The 26,586-nt window shown below is 39.5% G+C and overlaps 1 protein-coding gene across 1 annotated transcript; it reads left to right on the top strand.

Moving 5' to 3' along the window:
- Positions 1–22,850: 22,850 nt before the first annotated feature.
- On the top strand, positions 22,851–23,582 carry LOC140150217 (uncharacterized). Its single transcript, XM_072172222.1, has one exon. The coding sequence runs from the start codon at positions 22,851–22,853 to the stop codon at positions 23,580–23,582; it is 732 nt and encodes a 243-aa protein (XP_072028323.1).
- The last annotated feature ends 3,004 nt before the right edge of the window (positions 23,583–26,586 follow it).

The following is a 26,586-nucleotide window of genomic DNA, read 5'->3' as shown; positions in this document are numbered from 1 at the left end:
CTAACTCCTATGGTTACAGGACCAGAAACCAAGTCAGATGTCAAGTTAATTTTGTGGAGAGGTACATTAAGTATTTCCATCCCAATACCCTGGATCAAAGCATTACCAGCTGAACTATCCTCATTAAAGGGCAAAGTTCCTTCCAGAATCATAGACCGTGCACAACACGTATCTCGCACAATCTTAATGGGCTTTGGACTACCATTATCACCAAGTGATACTACTCCCTCTAACACAAATGGTTCAAATTCTTCACACACCTTGTCTGTCTCACCTCCCTTTTGTGGGAATTCTTGTTTTTTGATTTGACTGACTTGTTTCTTTGACTCAAGTGACACTGCACATCCTACAGTATTACTAGCAGTTTGCTGCTGATTTTGTGCATCTTGTTTGGCTTTTAAGCTCCGACACGTGGTCACTGTATGTCCTGGTTTCTTACAGAAATTGCAAACTAATTGGGATTTAAATTCAGTCCCACCTGTTGGTCTGGTACCTGAACTCCATGGGGTCCCTCTACCACCAGCACTATGCTGTGAATTAGACCAGGATCTGTGATTAGACTGAGATCTCCCTTCTTGTGTACCACCCTGATTTGCTCTAGGTTGGTTATGGCTGAACCTGTTTGAATAACTTTTGTTATGACTAAATCTACTCGCATTCAATTTGTGAGTTAAGCCATAGTCGTCCGCCATTGTCGCCGCCTCATTTAGCGTCTTAATTTTGCTAGCGCTTTCATCCAAATGGGTTTTAATGTCAACGTGGACACATTTCTTGAACTCTTCTATAAGAACTAATTGCTTAAGTTGGCCGAAATCATCTTTGACTTCTTTCTCTTTGAATTTAGGCACAAGCTTTACATACTTTGTAACATCAAAGCCTGACTTTGACTTTGAGGAGAAACTTGATGAGTATTTGTCACCTAGCTTAGCCAACTTCTCTTGTTCAAACTCAATTTCTTTTTCTTTCAAATGTGCTTCCAGCGCCATCTTTCATGGCGCGCTTTGTCTTCCATTGCCATTTTCTGTTTCTCCATATCTAATCTTTCTTGCTTTTCTTTATTTTGCATATCTAGCTTTTGCATGTCCAACTGCAATTGCATTTTCATTTTTTCCATTTCCACCTGAACTTCTAGTTCTTTCAACTTAACTGCATCCCCGATTTCAGTTTTGACCTCTTTTCTCTTGTCCAAAATGGATTCCTCAAAATACTCTTCATCAACCAAAACTTCAATCAAGGCATTTTTGATTATTTGTTTTCTGTTGGCTTGCTTTACATCCAATTCATAGTATTTTGCAAATGCTAATAAATCAGGTTTCTTCAACTTATCAAACTTCTCCCAATCTATAGTTTCAAGAAACTCTTCTGCTTTGAACTCTGCCATACTGTACTTTCACTTTCAAGACTCAGTATATTAATGTTAACTTTTTTTTACAGTGTATTTGCCGGACGACAAGCCCCCCAATTTTGTTACGAGCCGTACTTGACTCAAGGCCAAAATCACCTTTTACCCGAACTCACACGAATGCACAACACAAATACACTGTTCGTTTAAGCTAACAAAATCTAAGTCTTTAATTGAAAGCAAGTTTCGTTTGGTACAATATAATGACTACAAATGCACACATACATTAATCAAATATAATCACTCTTTATCTATTTTGTACTTAGCCAGCATTCTTCTTCTTGGTGATCATAAAGTTCTTGTAATGTTCTGGACGACTGATGTAATATATCCCTATTCACTTGTCCTGCGACAATCAGCGAAGTCCTTTGTACACTTGCATTGATAACTCCTTGCGTATAAAATCCTTACACGAAAATGGTGTTCTCCAAACACGTTTACAACTCCTTGCGCAATTCTCCTATACTAAACTCCTTGCGCCGTCCTCCTATGCTAAACTCCTTGCGCCGTTCTCCTATGCTAAACTCCTTGCGCAGTTCTCCAAATTTAACTCCTTGCGCTGCTTTCTCCAAACTTGGTGCTATTTCCACCTTTCACACAATATCTTCAGGAAGCAGGACTGCGATGCAGTTGTCCCCACTTATTTTGACAGTTGCGTTGAATCAAAATACCAGACTTCAGCAAGTCGACAGAAGAATATATTTCCTTTCTTGGAAGAATGACGTTCTTTGACGTATTCTAGATCTTCTCCGACAACACTGGTAAATAGTAGCACTTTGACTACATAAAATATTTCTGGTTTGTAATTTCCTTTCTTTCAAGGAATTGGACTGTAAGCATAGCCCAGATCAACACTATCAACTGTGACAATAATTGTGTTTACATTTCTTATATATCAAGCATGGGAAAAACCCCATTCTATTATGGGCCATTTACTACCTTCACATTATGCTCAATCTGGGAAATTTCAAAGTCTTAATTATAACATAAACCTTTCACATGACATCACTTCCTGAGGGGAAATCCCATTACATCACTTCCTGAGGGGAATCCCATATATGATGACATCTCACCAGTCATGAACAACACGCCCATTATTTCTGATAATGGTCTGTTTCTCACCCTTTATCTACTACATAAAATCAATGTTCAGTGGCCTTTTCGTTAGGGAACTAATCAAAAGTTCGATGACGTCCTATAAACATGATAAACGAAAGTCCTTAGGAGGAGGGGTTAAAAAGTCTGATTACGTTTGGGAAAAATTGTTAAAATATTGGTCACAGTTTGTCTTTCTGGTTCGAAGTTTCAACATTTCACACTTACCTACGTTAGAGGGAGGATCTAGGAAGGGAGGGAGGTAGGGAGGGAGGGAGAGAGAGGGTCTCATAACGGAAAAAAAACCCCGAAGTGATTAATAGTGTGCTAGCTACGCACAGGCACAAGCGTCAGCACACTTTACGAAAGGACTTTCGTTTATAGCATGTCAACTTTTGGTTTGTTCCCTTGCATAGAATACTCTGCTTGGAATAGTGGAGCTGTTTCCTAATACGCGAAATTATTTTCTGTATTATTTTATTAGGCCCGCCAAGCTATCTTCAGTAGATAGTGAAAACCCATGAAACATCAACGTACATGCCAACACTTTCCGAAACGCTTATATATATATATAGCTGGCCGTGCGTTAAGGATGCAGACCTTGAGTGGGCTATGCGCGGTTTCACAGAAGATGATGCATGTCGGGCCCCCGGGGTCGGGTCTGTAATGACCGATCACGCCGTAAATACCATAGGCCTAAGCTTTGTACGTAAGTGAAAATGGCGAAAACTATGGACGGCCCCTAAAGTTAGGGAACTAATCAAAAGTTCGATGACGTCCTATAAACATGATAAACGAAAGTCCTTAGGAGGAGGGGGTTAAAAGTCTGATTATACGTTTGGGAATTTCGAAAAAATTGTTAAAATATTGGTCATAGTTTGTCTTTCTGGTTTGAAGTTTCAACATTTCACACTTACGTTAGAGGGAGGATCTAGGAAGGGAGGGAGGTAGGGAGGGAGGGAGAGAGAGGGTCTCATAACGAAAAAAAACCCCGAAGTGATTAATAGTGCGCTACGCACAGACACAAGCGTCAGCTAGCGTCAGCACACTTTACGGAAGGACTTTCGCTTATAGCATGTCAACTTTTGGTTTGTTCCCTTGCATAATACTCTGCTTGGAATAGTGGAGCTGTTTCCTAATACGCGTTCTGGTAAATGTATAAATTATTTTCTGTATTTTTATTAGGCCCGCCAAGCTATCTTCAGTAGATAGTGAAAACCCATGAAACGTCAACGTACATGCCAAAACACTTTCCGAACATAGCTGGCCGTGCGTTCAGAGAAAATGATGCAAACCTTGAGTGGGCTATGCGCGGTTTCACAGAAGATGATGCATGTCGGGCCTGTAATGGCCGATCAAGCCGCCGTAAATGCCATCTTGAGTAGATAACAAATATGAAACATTAAAAATATACCAAAAGACCCTTCTAACTCGTCTGCTGCTAATTTACTAAATGTCTGAATTATTTTATAAAATGTTTAAAGAGATTTGTGAACTATTGGGGAGAGAAATAAGAAATGGGTAGAATGATGGTGGATATTGGAAAAACAACCAGGACCCACTTTGTTTAGGAACACAAAGGGTCAGGGACAAAAAGCAATGTTTTCACTGAAGATAAGCAACAGATGCAAGTACTCATAAGCAGTAAAGTCACAGATGCAGATGTCACAGTTACTGGGTGGAACGTGTGCACAATGTATATGAAAAGTAAGGTGACAGTAACTTCTAAGATTTGGACACAGGGGCGTAGCAAGAGCATCAGGGGCGCATGGACAAGGAGCAGTACGGGCCCTTTTAACCAGGACGGGATTTAGCCTACCTTATGGGGGCCCTGGGCCAGGCCAAAATTTGGAGGCCCCGAACTCACGTGCCGAGGAAGGCATGTGCACTCATGTCAGTGGCCAAGTTTTGGTTTAACTAAAGGGGGACTTAGGGAGACTAACATATTTTGATCAATTCAATTTCAGACTATTTTGGCCTCAGATCAAAATATTTGAATTTGCGCGAAGCGCGGAAATTTTTACAATGTTGCCCTATTTCGACCCAAAAACATGTTGTTATTGGGGTTAAAAGAAAGATGCATAGGTCAATTTTGGGGCCTCCAAATTTTGGGGGCCCTGGACCCGGGCCCATCTGGCCCAATGGTATAAAAATCCGGCCCTGCTCTCCATTATCAGCCCTTATTTAATTCTCGCTTTTGTGCTCGGGGCCCCTGAACCATCGGGGCCCATGGACTTCGTCCACCCTGTCCCCCGCTTGTTACGCGCCTGTCTAATGTGCGAGTATACTCTAGCGGAGGTTTCTGCACAGTATTGGAAGATGTTGATGATGATTATCGTGTCTAGGCCTGGGTGCCCCATAACCCGGGGGCGCGGCTCCCAAAGAAGGTACGCCACTGCCACTGGCATTAGGAGAGGTTGGCAATTTTGAAGAGTGAAATCAGCCCTGGAAATCAGGCCATATGTGTTCTTTTCATTCAAGTCAGTATTATAGTAGGCCTTAGCTTTGCGGATCAAAAGATTTACATTTTTGCAGGATTCACGGCAAACTTGGCGATGGATTTCAAGTTAGAACTTACGCCACTGCTTTTCTGCGAGGCGTCTTTTCTTGCAGTTGTAGTTTCAGGTATGATTAACCGATTTGGCCTATATTCAAGTTGTTCATTTTTTATGCTACATGTAGTCGAAATAGTATGAGGTGCTGGTTTGCTGCAAGTGTTTAGTCAATTTCAGTCAGGGTATCTTCTTCCCGTAAATTGCCGATATCATGATACAAGTTACTGGTGGTGGTGTAGTCACATCCACCAATCGTGTCAGTAGATGTTCTTGCTATACGCGGTACGGTACCAGGGAGAGTCGGAACCACTGGTTCAACTATTATAAGTCTTCTGCTATTACTCTCTGTAGATGGAGTTGAAATGGACCCTGAAACTGACAAAATACGTGTAAAAACACATCATTATTGTTAACATTTTTGACATTGACAGTCGTTTACAAATGATAATGGTGACTCATCGATCTCTAGACCTGAACATGGCCTCGTAGCTTACAGTCTACTGTACAGGAAAAGCTAGGAAATTTGGTTCCATTTTTTTTGGACAACCCATACGACGTAAAATAGTATGAGTGAACAGTATAAGTACGATGTTAACCCATTTTTGTGTCTCGATCAGAGCTATGGAGCTATTTGATTATTCACAAACAATGAAAATACAAATCCATGTGAAAGGTTGCGATGTAAGAGTATATGTGACCCCTCGGCACAACTTAGCCCTGAAGTCGCCAATCATCATTTTTGAGATATTCAACCAAAATGGTCTGCTTGAAATTAGCTTTAAAATGATGTATATCATGTCTATAGTACTTGACATTTAAGTAGTGAAAAATCAATAAAACAGTCAATAAATCCTTTGTTTCCTATTGTTTATTGTAAAGTTCGATGGAGCATATCTCAATAGTGGCACTGGCGACATCCGGGCTCAGTTGTGCCGAGGGGTCACATATATGGTCATACCTCAGCCTGGAAAGCCATTATAAATTACAAACGTGTGCACAGTGTTTGCGCACAGTTTCCACCTCGATACACCTGAGCACACATTTTCCTCCAAGAGCTTCCAAGCAGAGAACAACAAGCAGTGAATGTCTCCACCACAGTCTTTGATTAAACTACTCTCTAAATTCCAAAGAGTGAAAAAGTCAATCCTCCTCGAAGTGACTCTTCGGGTCAATCGAAAAGATTGACATTTCAATCTACCAAACTCTCGATTGAAAATGAGTATTTTCCTCCAATACGAACATAAATAAACTTCAATCGAGAGAGATTGTGCTGAGGGAATCTTTTGAAAAGATTGAAAATCACTCTAAAAAGATTGAAATTTCACTATTTGCAGAGTGAAAATTTTACTCGTATGGAGAAAAATATGTGATTTTCACTCTTGGTAGATTGAAATGTCAATCTTTTCGATTGACCCGAAGAGTCACTCCGAGGAGGATTGACTTTTTCACTCTTTAGAATTTAGAGAGTACACGGTTGAGTGCATAGCAATGTAGGAGCTGTGGAGCTTCTAGCTGAAAATGGGCCTCTTAGTTTTTTGTCGAAATCTCAAGTGTTCCCTTCATCCAATCGGAATTTTTTTTATATCAAACGAAAGCTAACACTTCCCCCTACTTTTCATCACTTGGTCAACAGATAACGCAATTCAATGTTATAGCAAGGCGAATATGGAAAATGTGTTGAAAACTACCTATCCAAGCACATTTTTTGACCAAAATGTAGGTTTAAAAAGTCAAAACCTCAAGTGTTCCTTACAATATTTGTCAAATTTTATGTCATTAAATGAAAAAGCACACTTATATTGTCCATACTAGCGTCACTAGAATGAGCAATGGCCAATTCTCTTTAAATTGCAAATCTTGTGCAAAAAGTTACTATTTTCGCCTGTTTTGTCATACGGTTGTAAATTCAATAAACTATGACTTTGCAAAAGATCGCTTACAAATTGATATGGAATTTAGTAGGCTGCAGCGAATGTATTTACTTACCCGAAGGCACATTTCTTAGTTCCGACAGATTATCCGTACCTTCTAATTCACCGACTGCGCATATACGCCAGAATGCCATCAATTTCCAATATGCATTCCGAAACTCCTTGTTAATCAAGACGTAAATAATACCATTAAGACAAGTTGGTGAATGTGCTAACACCATCAAGAAAAGAAACTTGGCATCACCGAAGGAATTCCGTGGGTCACGAAGCCAGATGATACTCATCGTCATCCAGGCTATGACCATACAGATTGATACCCCCATGACACACACCGTCGACGTCCTATACGATAAATATAAATTTAATACTCCGTTGGTGAGCGACGGGCGAGTGGTAGTGAGCGACAGGCGAGTGGTATTTCACTGAACGCAAGAAAAGGAGTTCTATCTGATTGGCTAGCAATCGATCGCTTAGGTCGCTCAGTAGTCAACTACAAACTCATGCATTCAATTCGATTGAAATCGATTATTCTATTATTGACGAAGATAAAGAGCGTGATAGTGTGTCAATAATGTACATTGTATTGCAGCTGGATTTTACATACATTCCTTTATATTATTATTTCTCAAAGAGTTGAATATGATCACAATTTTTACCCAGGATTTCAAATTTTTACCCGCAAATTGCAGTTAAACATATCCACAGCAAAATACCGGTCCTCACTAATTAGTACATTTAATTTCCAGTTAGTACATTTAAACGAAACCTGTGATTTACGTGACAACAAATAAAATTTTCTTACAATAGAAATATCATATGGGATACTGATATGGTAGGCCACAACCGCCACAACGTGGAGCTGCTACGCGTAGCTGACTTTTTGTTCCGTGGAGCCAAATTGACCAATCATGTTAGAGTTTTTCATTACTCGGAGGTAAAACTGACCAATCAAGTACGACTTACTCATTACGTGAAGCGAATTTAGTCATTAAGAATTTGCCAGACGAGCTTCACGTAGTTGCAAGATATCCTCGGTCACGATAGTTATGATTCAAAAAGTAATTTATGAAAAGTACGAACCGACTTATTATGATGGACATGCACTCACAAGAAACTCATACAGTATTGTACACAACTATATAGCTAGGCAGAGTGGTGGTAAACCATGCACACAATTCTGCGATCTGCAGTGTACGCCGGGAGCTGATTTGTACATCTTGCGCGGCGTGGCCTGCGGAATTCGACCTTTAGCAAACCAGTTCGGATTTACTTTATATACTAGTAGTAGGCCATACATACTGTAGTTACGGTACTGCCCGTTTTCCTATACACAATACTCAGTGCGCTCACCATTGACGCGTGACCTAGTGTATGTTAGAAGTATTATGCCATTGCCTATATGACGTCACTGTGTAAAAAATAACCAGTCAATATTTAAAGTATTCTCTGAAATTCTAGAAAATATAGTTTTGTAACATTTCCTAAATTTTAGCTAATTTAGGTGTTTGGAAATATTGGTACTTTTGTGTTTTAGGAAGGATATGTAAACGACAGATAACACCAAAAATATGAACAAATTATTTCTAAACCGTGTTAAGTCTGCAAACCATTATGCTTCTCATTTTCAAGAACGCTGGTTAACAATAAGCAGACTATTGTCTCATTTCGTAAACAAAAGCCCAGACAGTATTGTTACCTTGCGTTCGCTTTATAATCATTCACCCAACTGAAACTATAATACCAGCTCATTGTTCATTGCACAGGTAAAACAGACACAAGTGCAGTGTGTATTTAACCAGAGAAGATCTGATGTAACATAGTTGAGCTGTTTTCATTGAGTGTTATCTTGGTTTAATAGCTTTTAATGGGGTTTAAGTCCTTCAAAGGTCGTGGTGAATTCTACTGTAGACATGACTGCATCATGATTATTTTAAAGTCAACAACATTCAACAATATGATCACCGTGATAGTATGACAGTATCAGTACCGTGGGTGTCAGTGATCCTGGCCTGACACAGTAGACAAACAAACAAACACGCCACACACATGGCACATGCATGCAAGGTAACATTGACTATACACTAATCAAACAATGGTATTGATCCTGTACAACTGTTTGTGGTTTATTTACATTCGATTCATTTAAAATCCACATAGTAAACATTAATTTTGGCAAGAGTTTTCTCTCTCTGGAACGATGATGCATCAACTGGCTCCGCGTAATGAAAAGATCTAACATGATTGGTCAATTTAGCTCCGCGAAGCGAAAAGTAAGCTACGCGTAGCAGCTCCACGTTGTGGCGGTTACGGCCAGCCATATACTGATCATGCGAAAATCGTAAAACATAGAATAGAAACAGTGTGGCCGGCTCTCAAAATCTCAAATTGTATGCATAGCCTGAGTCGCACGGCCTATCTCGAACAAAATAGCTCAAAATCACCATGCGTAGTTGTTGAAAAACGTGAGGATTTATCGTACTACCACGGTAATTTATAACACGAAGATATAGGGATGATGACGGTGTGTGACAGACCATATAGTCGCCATGTTATCTCGTAATACTCTATAGCGTGGTGGCGGGTGCAATTCTAAGGCCCCATGGATCATATGGATTTCGGTTACATGTGGTTCGGGCTCAACGGATTGGTAACTTACACGGAGAACTAAGACGATTCGGACTAAACAGAAGATCGTAATCGAGAGTGGAACCCAGACACCAATAGTTAGCATGAAGAAGGTGAAACTGGGTGACTCGCTGGGATCGTAGGTGCAGTGCATAAGACGCGAGTCGAGCTTGTGATTTCCCCAACCCATCATTGAGGGTAGTACGATCATAGGGCAGAGTGACCACAACCAAAATATCATGACCATAACGCTCTGAGGGGTGTAGATTACTTCAAAGAAAGCATTGTGGCATACTCGAATGTATATCTGCAGACCACATGCTGCAACGCTCCATACGGAACCTATCCCCGCAGACAAGCAGAAAAATGACACAACTTTGCACAAGCGTGCGTCATTAGCCAAAGGGCGTTTTCCATGTACAAAGCTTGCACTTCCAAAACCTTCGAGCAGTATTAACGCAAGGCTGTCGGCAATGACCAGGTTAAATATAAAAGCGTTCTGTATAGTGCGTAATTTCTTAACACCTAACACTGATGTAATCAGTAATGTGTTCCCAACTGCACCGATAATTAACAGTACGATGGAACAAATCAGGTAAGCGGTAATGTCAGAAGGGTTAATTGGTTGCTCGTCGTCATCATGTACAGCCATCGTAATGATTCAGTTAACGGACCAAGAATGTATCCTTGTGGTGCACATCGGCGAGTGGATGAACAAAATCCGTAATTAGCGCACGGTGCTTGATCAAAATGGCTAGGATTTGTTTTAATCGTGAATACAAAACTCTCTTCCTTCAGTCTCTTCTAAGTTACTCAATGTATTGCTTAAATCAAATGGTCGGTTTGTTCAATTTATCATGGTTTATATAGAAGGAAACCAGCTCGTGCATCGCAGTGAAACACTGATATACTACGTTCTCATTAAAGAAGCCGTATGCTTGTAACTCAGGAAAAGTTGCCCAATTAAAAAAAATGGTGCTCAATTTCGGACGTAAATATTTAAGATTAAGCATACATTTCTGTTACCCCTTAAATATGCATGCGCGTACATTTTTCAGACACTAAATTATGGATCAAATTTGAGCCTAATGTCCGAGATCCCAAGCGTGACGGTCCAAATGGCGGATTAGCCATAACACCATTAATACGCACGGGGTTAGGCTATACGGTATTCGGTCTCTCCTTTTAATTTCTCTGGTCGCATCACATTTTTGATGTGAAAATATTAGTACATGATCAGATGATGTCATATCCAAATGTAACATTCGATCTACTCAAAATTCTATGTAACTTAATGTTATGTAATATTCAAAACGTATAATTCCTCCAGGTAATGGATCCAGTTTCAAATGGATCCAATGCTACATTTGGAAGATCTGGAGATAAATAATTTCAATAAAAATCGTGAACATCGTTATGGGTATCACATGTGCATCATTTAAATCGACTGCTCAGTGCCAGAAGTGGGTGAGTGCAATGGTGCCATGTGTAGATGAGTACAGTATACATGGTATAGCCTACTGTATGTAAATTGTCAAATATTTACAGGGCAGCTGTTGCACAACAAACCAAAAGATCCATAAACGTAACTAGTTTCATAAACGTAACTAGTTTCGTTTCTCAGCCGACCCCCTCCCTCCCTGCCAGAAACGTAATAAAGAAATGTTGAAAATTTTGACATAATAATAATAATGACACATTCTTCAGTTTTTGTACAAACGTAATCGAGTATTTTACCCCCTCCCCACTAAACGAAACTAGTTTCGTTTATTCTGTCGGTCCGTGCCACGTCACTTCAGGTTGATGATGCGACTCAAATTTAAGTGAAAACAAGTCCTTGGTTCGATTTTTTTCTTGATGTATTCTGTCATTGGTGTTGTGTATATTTCGATCGCAAATAGTCAGTGGAATCAAACAAGTTTCTAAGTTTTCAGAGTGGAAGTTACTTACTTGACTTATCGTTTTATATAATGACAAACCGATAATTAAAGTCCATGGTCGAGTGTTGTTTTTTCCGAAATTGACGATGTTGCCACTCCAGTCTGGAGTGACTAGTCTCCTTCACAGCCGGTTTATGTCGTTCATTACAAACCGTGAGCCACGTGAAGCTTGGGCCCAAGACTAGAGATAGCCCGGATGTTGGACCGACAGAATATGACGTCAACGATCTTTCGGTTTGTTCCCTTACCAACTTCTGCCACTGAGTTGTCGAAATACAGTTAAGGAGTCACGAGTTTATCAATAAAAACACACCAAAAAAAAAGACCCCCCCAAACAGGAATTCCAGGAAGATTATTGTAATGTTTCATGTTAATGACCGTCCTTCAAAAACACCGCGTATGCAACATGGGAATACATAGAAATGCAAGCCAGTTAGGTTTCCCTTTCTTTATTTTACACGGAATGGGACACTGTTGTATAAAAAAGAAGCCTTTGAATCGGGGCTTGAGATTGGAATTCCAATTTCCTTTGAAGTAAGGGCTAAGAGTAAAATTGTACAATTGTGTTTGGGAGTTGTCTTCTCTCCTCTCTCCCTTTCCTTTCATCCATGTTAACTCTCTCGGCTCAAGCTCATTGAAAAGAAAACATCGTTTTTTGTAGTTGCTTCTGAACATCTGAAACGCAAGATGTCTCATTTGAGTATGTATATGGTAATACCATCGCCCCTTCGAGAGTGTTCGCAATCTTTGTAATACCCCCATATATATCACAGGTCTCCCCGCAAGTTTCACCCATCAACTCGCAAATATATAATCCGGATCCGCAAATTTCTTGACTTTGATTCTTGCCATTCAGTCATTCGTGCGCTAGTTTGATCCATGCTCGATTATGGTTATGTTTTGCTTCCTTCTTAGGGTCCAAGATCTCAGACAAAACTGTAAAAAGAGCTGCTTTATATAAAAGAATATAGCTACCTAGATTTGAGTTTTGCTTGGATTCGGAGGCTATATACCGTGGTATTGCTGCCCATTCTTAGGATTTAGGAAAGAACAGCAAAACCAAAGAATCGCTATCCGATTTGAGTTTTGCTAAGCTATTCCTTAGTTTGAGGACCAAACCCAAGAATGGACTGACGAAGCCAGTGTTGCTCAAAATGACACACTTACGCTTCCATATGCGTGTATTAGCTCGCCGATCGTATTATTATTATTGAGCGGAGCTTCACGCAGGTAGGACGTATAGGTAAAATGTAAGACGAATAGCGATATGCATACAGCGTATACGACACCGATGCAATGGTACACATGCACTATTGTCTGTCCAAATAACCTAGACACCCGGTTTTTAGGATATATTTCGAAAAGTTTTCACTTTGGCAAAAAGTCATGAAAGAAAAGTGGCTAAACACGGTCAGACCTAATAGAAATTATTAGTAAAGCGATAAATAACTGTTCTTCTTTGTCTACTTTTATTCAATTTTGACCAATTTACAGCAAGATATCTGGGTCCAGCCGAATATTCCTAATGACTTGAAACTTTTGATGGGATAATCTATTTACAGTAAGGGGTGTTTGAACATTGTAATCATGCATATTGATCAGTGATTCCACCCTTTTTTCTTTGATCCTTTTACTAATTCACAATAATGGCGGTCTACTCAAATGCATTCAGCAAAAGCATGTTTGCAACTCTACCGCGAGAGGTCGTCACACGCATAACAAATACACTACGATCAAATAGGTTGATGACAATATTTGATTGAATGGACTACACTGTGCCATGATTTCGATGAAGGACACCGGTTCAAATCCTTTGTTTGGAGCCAATCAATAATTTCATTCACAACCTCTATAACTCAAAAGATGTCACAGTTGGTGCATTATAACAAATGATAGGGCAAGTTACTATGCGTCTGCAGTGTATTGTGAATTATACTCCTCACCAATAACATCAGAACATTCATATGGCATACAATTTGTATTTTCTTAGAATTGTGCCAAGCCAAAAGCATGCACAGAAGAAGATTCAAATACCGCGCCGAATTGTTGTAATTGGTTGAGGGACAGCTGGGATCACGGAGTTAATACACTAAGAATAAATATATGCCAATTAGAAACACTGTCTGCATTTTATAACCTGAATTATATTTTTCATTTTTATAAAAAAATTTGGTGAGGAGTATAATTAATTTACTATTCATCCATTCACTATCCAAAATCACCATACCTACAAATCTGTATAATGAGACCGTCCAAAATAATGGTACCCAACTTCTACCGGATTATTTTTAAAGTGTTGAGAAAAACCTTCCAATTTCAATAGAATTTCTGGTAAACTCTCACTCAATGCTTTGGAAACACAAAAATCCCGTTAGGTCTCAGCGAATGTTAACACTTTTCTTTCATGACTTTCTTTGAAAGTGTATATTTTTTCAAATAAGTAACAAAAACTGGGTGTCTAAGTTAATTGGACAGACAATAGGCGTGACAGCCATCACTAGATTGGTGTCGGTGAACTCGGAATAAAACCTGAGATCTCCGGGAATATTCAATAAGGGTGTAATAAACAACCCGGGACTTCGTGATTGTCAGGCTGGGAAAGAATCATTTGCGCGCTATCGACAAAATTGCAAAGAGTTGGTCCTACTTCAAGTGTCGGAACGTAGCGTTTTCGAGGTATAAACAGAGACAATCTTATTCCTGCCTAGTTTTCCTCCTCTTACAATCAACGTGTGACCCGTGCACGCTTTTCCCACTGGAATGCACGTTCCATGGCAAAGAAAACGGTATCTATATGCGATTTTGTAATTTCTGAAAAACTTTGATGTTTAGCGATTACGGAAAGCTGGATCACGCGTTCGCCGATCTTACCAACACTTTGCCAGACTTTCCGTACTACAGTATACCACGGGTCGGTCGCACTGGTGGAGGTGTTTTCCTCCTTCTTCGTAAGGGGTTTAAAGTCACCCAAAATCCTTCCCCTGATTTCAAATCTTTTGAAGTTGGTGATTTCACAATTTCTTCAAGTTCAGCGGCACTTAGACTCATTGTTAATGTACAGAATCCGCCCAAACAAAGGAAATGGTCTTTCTGTTCCAATATTCTTCAATGAATTCTCAACATTTCTTGAATCAGTCGCCATCGTTCAAGGAAATTTTCTCCTCGCTGGTGATCTCAATTTTCATGTATTTGATGTCCCGACAGACCATGAAGCAACTAAGTTCATAGACCTATTGAACTCCGCTTATCTTCAGCAGCACGTCACGGAACCAACTCACATTTCGGGTCATACTTTGGACTTAATCATTAAATTCGCAATGATTCGGCTCTCGTCGGTGATATATATGTAGTGTAAGACATTTTTGTATCTTTTTCAACATGAATTCATTTTGTATTATTTGTTGTAGTAGCTTACTTTACGAAGATATTTTATTGTTCAGCGCATTGGGATATGTTCTTGTATGTAATGGGCTTTAAAAGCGTTTTATTATTATTATATTATAAATCTTAAATTTTACTGTAATTAAAGCATTTCAGGCTTAGTCTTTCTTTCACATGACATATTTTAGTACCCCCATTGGGCATTACAATCATGTGAAAAAGTACAAATTCACGAACAAAAGTGAAGGCGTCGCTGTGGCGCAAATCGCACGTTATGGCTTTAATATAATATGCTTGATCTTTATATTAATATAAATGACAATATTAATCAAAGAAAAATAAATACGAAATAAAATTAGTATTTGAATCAAGCTGTGTCTGCCAGACATCAGTCCAGTAGTGACGGGAATACAGCTGGAGTAAAAACCAAACCTGATTACAAGCTAATCATAACGGTAAGTTAAGAGCTGTAGGCCAGGTCACACTATGACGGACGATAAGCAACGAAAGGTGACGAACGTGAAAATCACAAAATGTTGACGGCAAAGCGACGACAAAAAGAGGAAAAACAAGATTCGGTGACGAGTGGGAACGACCTTTAGCGACAACACGACGGCAAGGGACGAAAGGCTGCGGCAGGAAACGGAGACTAGCGACCAAATCCGGGCGTTGTCTGGGCGATGAGTGACGAAGTCTCGACGGAGCCCGACAACAAGCAACGAGGTCAGACGGCTGGCAGCGAATTTGCTTGCGGCAAGGAACGGCAACTGACGGTGGATTGCGGTGATGATGACGTGGCTCAGCAGCCGACATCAAATCATGTGTGTGTGCGGGTCGTATAGTCCCCTTTGGCGTTCCCACTCTTCACAACGTTCTGATCATCCACTCAAAAATATCAATATCAATAATAATCAAAAATATTAACATCAATATCAACAATAATCAAAAATAGTAAAATCAATATCAATAATAATCCAAACTATTATATATCTATATCAATAATAATCAGGATTATTAACATCAATATCAATAATAATCAAAAATATTACACATATCAATAATAAACAAAAATAGTAAAATCAATATCAATAATAATCCAAACTATTAATATCTATTTCAATTATAATCAAAAATATCAACATCAATATCAATAGTAATCAAAATATTACACATATCAATAATAATAATACAAAATTATATAAATATCAATAATAATCAAAAATAGTAAAAGCAATATCAATTATAATCTAAACTATTAATATCTATATTGTGATGTGCCCTGAGTAATTTGATTTAATTTAATTATTTAACTTTGTTTACAAGCTGAAAGTATTTCATGAGATGGGAAACCCCCTTGTACGTGCAAGATAATGGTGTGGAAAGTCGTTTTGGAATTCCCCCAAATTATTGTGACTAAAGTCAGAGCTATGTTTGGAGCCCCAGTTCATTATTGCACCATCAGGAAAACCCCCCAGGAAGTGATGTAATGTGAATGTGTATAATTAATCTTGGGAAATCCCAAGATTGCAGCAATGTTGTGAAAATGTGATTGAAGTAATGGTTTATTAATAGATGATGGGTTTTTGCATGAGTACTGATATAAAAAGCTGGAGGCTTTTGTTGGGACTTTACAGAATGTCATGTGAGATTGAAAACTCCACATGTGTGTGATGGTCTTCGTGCTTCAAAAAAGAGAAGTACATTTTAACCAGTTTATATAGCCAATAATTGAGCTAATTTTAATACAGCAACGAAGAAGACAGCGAGCACACAAAAGTGCTCTTCCTCATCAAAGGATTAAAAGTTCTTCTGTCAAATTGCTGGAGTTTGCTGGGTTCGTGAAGGCCACGCATCTGTCAAAAACAGCGGAGCTGTGTTAAAGAAACCTGTTCCCTGGAAAAAGAGTGGTTGGTGAAAGAAACACCATTTTTGGAGAAAGCAGCGCAAGGAGATATATTTGTGGAGATAGCAGTGCAAAGGAGATTGGAGGAAGCATCATCATTTTCGTATGAGGATTTTATACGCAAGGATTTATAAATGCAAGTGTACTATGGACTTCGCTGATTTTCGCAGGACAAGTGAATAAGGATATATTACATCAGTCGTCCAGAACATTGCAAGAACTCTAGAATCACCAACAAGAAGACCGCTGGTTAAGTACCCATAGAATAAAACTGATTGTGTGATTTTATTGTAATTGTTGTTAAATATGTACCAAACAAAACTTGCTTTCAATTAAAGACTTAGATTATGTTAGCTTAATCAAACAGTGTATTTGTGTTGTGCATTCGTGTGACTTCGGGTAAAAGGTGATTTTGGCCTTGAGTCAAGTACGACTCGTAACAAAATTGGGGGCTCGTCGTCCGGGAAATACACTGTAAAAAAGTTGACATTATTATACTGAGTCTTGAAAGTGAAAGTACAGTATGGCAGAGTTCAAAGCAGAAGAGTTTCTTGAAACTATAGATTGGGAGAAATTTGATAAGTTGAAGAAGCCTGATTTATTAGCATTTGCCATACATTATGACTTAAAAGTTAAGCAAGCTACAAGAAAGCAAATAATCAAAAATGCCTTGATTGATGTTTTGGTCGGGGAGGACATTTTTGATGAATCCTATTTGGAAGAGAAACTTGAAGTAGAAATTGGTGGGGACTCAGCATTTAAGTTGAAAGAGTTGGAAATTCAGTTAGAATTGAGGAAAATGGAAATGGACCAAAAGAAAATGGAAATGGAAAAAAAAGAAAAACTGGAAATGATCAAGTTAGAGAATGAAAATAAAGAAAAACAAGAAAGGCTAGACATTGAAAAACAAAAACTAGCAATGGAAGACAAAGCTCGCCAAGAAAAGATGGCGCTTGAGCACCAAAAATTAGAAACAGAAGAAAAGGAAAAGGTAGCAAAATTGGAACTTGAAAAACAAAAACTAGAAATAGAAGAAAAGGACAGGCAAGCAAAGCTCAATTTGGAAGCACATTTGAAAGAAAAAGAAATTGAGGAAAAGTACAAGTTTGAACAAGAGAAGTTGGCAAAGCTAGGTGACAAATACTCATCAAGTTTCTCCTCAAAGTCAGGGTTTGATGTTACAAAGTATGTAAAGCTTGTGCCTAAATTCAAAGAAAAAGAAGTTGACGAGTATTTTCAACATTTTGAAAAGGTAGCTACAAATTTGAAATGGCCTCCAGAGCATTGGACCCTACTGTTACAAAGTAGTTTTGTGGGGAAGGCCAGGCAAACTTACTCAGCTCTACCAATAGAGAAGTGTAATAATTATGAAGAAGTCAAACAGGCAGTCATTAAGGCCTATGAACTGGTGCCTGAAGCATACAGACAAAAGTTCAGAGATTCAAGAAAGCAAGCAGATCAAACCCATGTAGAATTTGCTAGAGTAAAAGAACAAATGTTTGACAGATGGCTTGGGTCAAAAGAAGTCAAAGATGATTTCGGCCAACTTAAGCAATTAGTTCTTATAGAAGAGTTCAAGAAATGTGTCCACGTTGACATTAAAACCCATTTGGATGAAAGCGCTAGCAAGATTAAGACGCTAAATGAAGCGGCGACAATGGCGGACGACTATGCCCTTACGAAAATGGCACGCAGTTTTTGAACGCATGCAGCATGCAAGCAGCACGCGTGCCGCACCGCATGCAGCACGCGTGCAGTTGGTAGCGTGCGGATGCGTATATTTGGAACGAGGCACGCATGCAGGGAAGCGTGCAGATGCTTGCTGCATGCGTGCAGGTCATGAGCGTGTGCAGTTTGCATGCAGCATGCAAATCCATTAGCGTGCACTGCATGCGTGCAGCACGTACTGGCCATATATATGCGAGACAAAATCATGAAGAAAAAAAATCAAAAATAATGGTTAACAGTGTATACTGTCCTTACAATTAGTCTTACATAACCTGGCTATCCATTTCACAATGAACCAAAATTGCCTAGCTTAATTTTATACAAGTCACTTACCTAACTTAACCTACCTGATTTTGAACCTGGGACCTTCTGCATGGGAGTCTGATGCTTTACCATTTGAGCTATTGGGGTATACACATTTGATTAAGTGTTTTAAGTTAATATAAGCAATATTTTGATGACTAAACCGGCCAAAGTGCATCATTTTAGGAATATTGATCAAATTTACTGTGAATATTGATAACATTCACTATAAAAATGTTGAATTTTGTTTTGATTTTTGCAGTGCCAATTAACTGTTGATTCATAAATGGCATACCAACATTGGCCCAATATTGCAATGCCAACTATCGAAAAAATGGCATTCCAACATTGGGCCAATGATGCAATGCCTACTATTGAAACAGGAATGGAATTCCAACATTGGCCCAATGTTGCAATGTCAACTTTCGAAACAGGAATGACATTCCAACATCGGCCTAATGTTGCAATGCCAACTATCGAAACAGGAATGGCATTCCAACATTGGCCCAGTGTTTCAATGCCATTGCCAACTATCAAAACAGGAATGGCATTCCAACATTGGCCCAAAGTTGAAATGCCAACTACCGAAACAGGAATTTGCTTGCCCTCCCCTCTAGACCTGCCAAAAAATGCTTGCCCCCCCCCCCTGTTGGCCTGCCAAAAATGGCTTGCCCCCCTCCCCCTCTTGGTCTGCCAAAAATCTTGGTCTGAAGGTTAAATACTTAGAAAATTTTGGTCCGAAGGCTAACTTATTTATTCATTGTAAACATTTAAATATTTTCACTTTTAGATCATTGCCAAATTGTGACTTGATGTCAGTTGTGTGAAGGTGAATTAGTCATTGAAAATCCTGCATGCATGCAGCATTTTACCTTTACTGCTTCTGGAAACCCTGTATGCGTGCAGCATTCTAACTTTGTGATCTGGAAATCCTGCATGCGTGCAGCAATATGCGTGCTGCATGCAAAATGCGTGCAATTTGCATGCAGTCCTACAGTCCGCACACAAGTGTAGTCTGCACGTAATTTGCGTACAGATTGGAAGTCTGCACGCAGGTTCTGCAAGCAAATTGTGTGCGCGGTGGATATTTGTGTGCGGTGCCTGCATGCACACAGCTGGTTCGCACGCATGAACACGCTACCAGCAGGCCTTGCTTGCATGCTGCACACATCTGCACGTGTGCTGCACACTGCCGCACGCGTGCTGCACACTGTCGCACACATTTTTCATTGCTTGCATTTTCGTAAGGGTGGTTTAACTCACAAATTGAATGCGAGTAGATTTAGTCATAACAGCAGTTATTCAAACAGGTTCAGCCATAATCAACCTAGAGCAAATCAGGGTGGTACACAAGAAGTGAAACCTCAGTCTAATTCACAGCATAGTGCTGGTGGTAGAGGGAGGGACCCCAGGGAGTTCAGGTAACAGAGCAAAATTTGGGACTGAATTTAAAGCCAAAGTAACTTGTACTCATTGTAAGAGACCAGGGCATACGATGACCCAGTGTTATTTCTTAAAAGGCAGACAAGACGCACAAAAACAGCAGCAAACTGCTAGTAATACTGTGGGATGTGCAGTGTCACTTGAGTCAAAGAAAAAGTCAGTCAAATCAAGAAACAAGAATTCCCACAAAAGGGAGGTGAGACAGACAAGGTGTGTGAAGAATTTGAACCATTTGTGTTAGAGGGAGTAGTATCACTTGGTGAGAATGGTAGTCCAAAGCCCATCAAGATTGTGCGAGATACGTGTTGTGCACGGTCTATGATTCTGGAAGGAACTTTGCCCTTTAATGAGGATAGTTCAGTTGGTGATGCTTTGATCCAGGGTGTTGGGATGGAAATACTTAATGTACCTCTCCACAAAATTAACTTGACATCTGACTTAGTTTCTGGTCCTGTAACCATAGGAGTTAGACATGAATTGCCAGTCAAGGGAGTGTCCATGTTGCTAGGAAATCATTTGGCAGGGGGGAAGGTTTTTCCTGACCCAATAGTCACAGATAAGCCCTGTTTACAGGATGATAATAGTGAGGAAGAGGAGATATTTCCTGCATGTGCAGTGACACGGGCAATGAGTAAGAGAGCCTCATTAGAAACAATTGAGGACAACCAAATTGATGACTTAGGCTACATGATTTGGAAGACACATTTGTGTCAAAGTTGAATGAGAAAGAAGATAAACTTCCTTCTCCTGGGGATAAAAATACCCCTAAAGATGACACAGCCTCTGAGCATGAACAAATTGGGGAAACCATGAAAGACCCATTAAGTCATGACAAGCTAATTCTGGAGCAACAAAATGACCCAGAACTCAAAGAAATCAATCAAAGGGCATTGACCATAGAGGAAGCAGAACAAAATTCTGTCTGTTTTTACAAACAAGATGGAGTGCTAATGAGAAAATGGCGCCCACCTGATGTGCTTGCCGATGAAGAGTGGAAGGTAGTGCACCAAATTGTGGTACCAAAAGTCTACCACACTGAAGTTATTAACATAGCACATGATAGTCCCATGGCAGGGCATTTGGGTGTTAAGAAAACTCATGGAAGAATTCTGAGACATTTCTGGTGGCCCACTCTCAGAAAAGATGTTTCTGAATATTGCAAAACATGTCACATATGCCAAGTAGTAGGGAAGCCAAATCAGAAAATACCTCCTGCTCCATTAAAGCCAATTCCAGCCTTTGATGAACCATTTAGTAAGGTTATTATTGATTGTGTAGGCCCCCTACCAAAGACTAAGTCAGGTAATCAATACCTTCTGACAATTATGTGCGCGTCAACACGCTTTCCTGAAGCCATACCCTTGAGAAATATTAAAGCAGTGACAATAGTGAAAGCTTTAACCAAGTTCTTCACATTTGTGGGGCTCCCCAAGTCCATACAGTCAGATCAAGGATCAAACTTTACTTCTGGAGTGTTTCAGCAGGTCATGTATCAATTAGGTATAGAACAGTATACCTCAAGTGCTTACCATCCAGAATCACAAGGTGCACTAGAAAGGTTCCACCAAACATTGAAAAACATAATCAGGACATACTGTTTGGAATTTCAGAGGGACTGGGATGAGGGAGTACACTTGTTGTTGTTTGCTGCTAGGGAAGCTGTTCAGGAAACTTTGGGATTTAGTCCTTTTGAGTTAGTGTTTGGACACACAGTGCGCGGGCCCTTAAAGTTGTTGAAAGAAAAGTGGCTCAATGAGAAATCAGATATCAATTTATTGGATTATGTCTCCAATTTTAAGCATAGGCTTAACAGAGTAACTGATATCGCCAAAGAAAACTTGAAACAGGGTCAAGCCAAAATGAAACAGTGGTATGATAAACATGCCAAAGAGAGAGTGTTCAAACCAGGTGACAAAGTTCTAGTACTGTTTCCAATTCCAGGACACCCATTACAAGCCAGATATCATGGCCCATGTGAGGTAGAGTCAAAAGTGGGTGAAGTAGATTATATTATCAAGACTCCTGGTAGACGCAAGAGCAGGCAGTTATGCCACATAAATATGCTAAAAGAGTATGTTGAAAGAAGTGACAGTGGCATTTCAAAACCTGTGTGTACAGTAAAACATGCTGATAATGTAGACAAACATGCCGATGTAGACAAAATCGCCAATGTAGACAAGAGTAAAGATGACAATTCTGATGTCACATTTGACCAGGATAAAGAGCTGGAGCACAAAGAGTATAATGTAAAATTGAACAATTCTGATGTGCTCACTAATTTGGACTCAAAGTTAGGTCATCTTTCGCAAGATCAACAAAGTCAAATTGCAAATTTGATTCACAAATTTGACAATATATTTCCTGATACGCCAAGTAGAACAAATGCTGCATTTCATGATGTAGATGTTGGTGATACAAAACCAATCAAGCAGCATCCTTACAGAGTCAATCCATTGAAAATGGAACATCTCAAAAAATGAGATCAATTATATGCTAGACAATGATATCATAGAACCAAGTAGTAGATCTAAACTGTCTCCAGACATGGGAAAAGCAGTGGGGATGTCATTCAATCCTGATAAATGCGAAGTCCTGCGTATTACCAACAAGCGATCTCCCATTCACACCACTTATTCGCTACATGGCCAACATCTAGCCTTAACAACCAATTCCAAGTACCTGGGAGTAACCATCAGCTCTGACTTATCCTGGAATGCTCACATCAACACCATAACCAAAAATGCAAACCAGACACTTGGTTTCCTGCGGCGAAATGTCAGCAAATGTCCTCCTGACATTAAGACCAAGTGCTACGAGAGCTTTGTCCGCCCAATTCTTGAGTATTCATCATCTGCCTGGGCACCCCACACGCAACGTAATATCCAGAGTCTAGAAGCTGTACAGAGACGGGCAGCACGATTTGTCACTAGTGATTATCGCCGTACCAGTAGCGTCACTGACATGCTTCAGTCACTGCAGTGGGATACACTACACCAACGGAGGATGAGATCGCAGGTGGTGATGTGTTACAAAATTGTAGCATCCATTGTGGATATTCCAGCTGCTGACTACCTTACCATCAGAAGTGGCAGGAACATTGACTCACTGAGAGGCCACAGTCATAAGTTCATCCAACCGCGTGCAAGAGTTTTAGCTTTCCAGTACTCGTTCTTTCCATATACCATCAAGCTATGGAATGATCTTCCTCCATCCCTCGTTGCAGCACCGTCCGTAGAAGCATTTCGGCACGGACTTGCTAGCATCCAGCTTCCATAATTGCTGATGCTATTTTTACTCGCACGAAGCACTGTATATAATAAACTCTCTTCACGTTCACAGCACTTTTGTTCGCCTCGCCATGTTATTATTCAAGGTGCAGCAATACTCATTTCTGAGGGATGCACTGTATCAGATGAAGATGAAGATGAAGTAGTGAATGGAGTTTACCGTGTATACTTGTTCCCAAGCCTGATGGTTCATACCGATTAGTGGCAGATATGAGAGCTGCAAATGTTCATTCAAAGACAGACTCGTACCCAATTCCAAGAATTGATGATTGCATAGACAAAATTGGGAATGCAAAATTTGTTAGCAAATTTGATCTTTTGAAAGGGTACTGGCAGGTTCCACTCACAGACCGTGCCAAAGAGATTTCTGCTTTTTGTACACCATTTACCAGTACAAAGTTATGCCATTCGGTTTGAAAAACGCCCCAGCAACATTTCAGAGAATGGTGAACCAAATTGTGGAAGACATAGAGGGATGTGAAGCGTATGTAGATGATTTGATTGTTTACAGTCAAACTTGGGAACAACACATGGAACAACTCCATCAATTGTTTAAGAAGCTGTCTGAAGTACAGTTGACAGTCAATCTGGTAAAAAGTGAGTTTTGCCATGCCACAGTCACATACTTGGGATATGTTGTAGGTCAAGGTCAGGTGAAACCTATTAAAGCCAAAGTTGAAGCAATTGAGCAATACCCCACACCTGTAAACAAGAAGGCACTCATGAGATTTCTAGGAATGGTTGGCTATTATAGAAAGTTAGAATGTCCAAACTTTTCAGAGATAGCAAGTCCTTTGACTGATTTGTTGAAGAAAGATGCAAAATTCATGTGGTCAGAACAGTGTGAAAATGCTTTTCATAAAGTCAAATCAATACTCATGAGTTCACCAGTACTTACTGCACCTGATTTTCAGAAGCAGTTCAAGTTGACTGTTGATGCCAGTGACATAGGCTGTGGAGGTGTTGTGATGCAAGAGGGTGAAGATCAAATAGATCACCCCATTTGTTACTTTTCAAGGAAATTCAACAAGCACCAGAGAAATTACTCCACAATTGAGAAGGAGTGTCTAGCATTGCTATTAGCATTGCTACATTTTGATGTGTATTTGGGTACCACAGTATACCCTGTGCTTGTTTTCACAGATCACAATCCCCTCACCTTCATCAACAGGATGAAGAACAAAAACCAACGACTGGTGAGGTGGAGTTTGACCTTGCAAGAGTACAATCTGGACATCAAACATATTAAGGGAAAAGACAATGTGATGGCTGATGCCCTGTCCAGAATTGCATAAAACCTGACAAACAAAAATTTCCTTTAAAAGGGAAGTTGTGTGTGACAAGTAGTCACTGTGTATGATGAGTTAAATACTCAAAGTTGATAATATGTTGAAGTTGATGTAAAAGAAGAAAACATTTAAGAAAGTTTTCATTACATTCGAACTTTCTTCTTTTAAGGGGAGGGTGTGATGTGCCCTGAGTAATTTGATTTAATTTAATTATTTAACTTTGTTTACAAGCTGAAAGTATTTCATGAGATGGGAAACCCCCCTTGTACGTGCAAGATAATGGTGTGGAAAGTCGTTTTGGAATTCCCCCAAATTATTGTAAACAAAGTCAGAGCTATGTTTGGAACTTGGAAAGCCCCAGTTCATTATTGCACCATCAGGAAAACCCCCCCAGAAAGTGATGTAATGTGAATGTGTATAATTAATCTTGGGAAATCCCAAGATTGCAGCAATGTTGTGAAAATGTGATTGAAGTAATGGTTTATTAATAGATGATGGTTTTTTTGCATGAGTACTGATATAAAAAGCTGGAGGCTTTTGTTGGGACTTTACAGAATGTCATGGGAGATTGAAAACTCCACATGTGTGTGATGGTCTTCGTGCTTCAAAAAAGAGAAGTACATTTTAACCAGTTTATATAGCCAATAATTGAGCTAATTTTAATACAGCAACGAAGAAGACAGCGAGCACACAAAAGTGCTCTTCCTCATCAAAGGATTAAAAGTTCTTCTGTCAAATTGCTGGAGTTTGCTGGGTTCGTGAAGGCCACGCATCTGTCAAAAAACAGCGGAGCTGTGTTAAAGAAACCTGTTCCCTGGAAAAGAGTGGTTGGTGAAAGAAACACCATTTTTGGCGAAAGCAGCGCAAGGAGATATATTTGTGGAGATAGCAGTGCAAAGGAGATTGGAGGAAGCATCATCATTTTCGTATGAGGATTTTATACGCAAGGATTTATAAATGCAAGTGTACTATGGACTTCGCTGATTTTCGCAGGACAAGTGAATAAGGATATATTACATCAGTCGTCCAGAACATTGCAAGAACTCTAGAATCACCAACAAGAAGACCGCTGGTTAAGTACACATAGAATAAAACTGATTGTGTGATTTTATTGTAATTGTTGTTAAATATGTACCAAACAAAACTTGCTTTCAATTAAAGACTATTATGTTAGCTTAATCAAACAGTGTATTTGTGTTGTGCATTCGTGTGAGTTCGGGTAAAAGGTGATTTTGGCCTTGAGTCAAGTACGACTCGTAACAATATCAATAATAATCAAAAATATTAATATCGATATCAATAATAATTAAAAATATTACACATATCAATAATAATCAAAACTATTAATATCTTTATCAATAATAATTAAAAAAAATCAAAACGGCAGCTCACGGTGAGTGGCGGTAAATTCAAAATTGCAATTCGCAGCTTATCGTCGCTTGCCGTTCACCCCTATTCGTCACTGTGTGACCGGGTCTTAAGAACTTTTAAATCCTACTTCCCTGGTCACATTGCATGTTACATGCACTGTAATTACTAGTATTTTTCTTATACCTATTCATAAGCGTTCATATAATTATGTGACTTTGTGCATTTGTTATAAATATGCAGTTCTGATGCCTTCCGATAGGAATGCGACGAACATCATTCGAACCTAATACCGATTTACATTTTCCCGACGTGGCGTCGTGCTAGTATAGACTT

The sequence above is a fragment of the Amphiura filiformis genome, chromosome 4 (genome assembly GCF_039555335.1).
Source record: "Amphiura filiformis chromosome 4, Afil_fr2py, whole genome shotgun sequence".
Taxonomy (NCBI): Eukaryota; Metazoa; Echinodermata; class Ophiuroidea; order Amphilepidida; family Amphiuridae; genus Amphiura; species Amphiura filiformis.
This window is presented reverse-complemented; position numbering and strand designations above follow the sequence as displayed.

What these genes read in the sequence shown, in the direction of transcription:
- LOC140150217 (XM_072172222.1), top strand. Translation starts at nt 22,851, where the DNA reads ATGGGAAAAGCAGTGGGGATGTCATTCAATCCTGATAAATGCGAAGTC.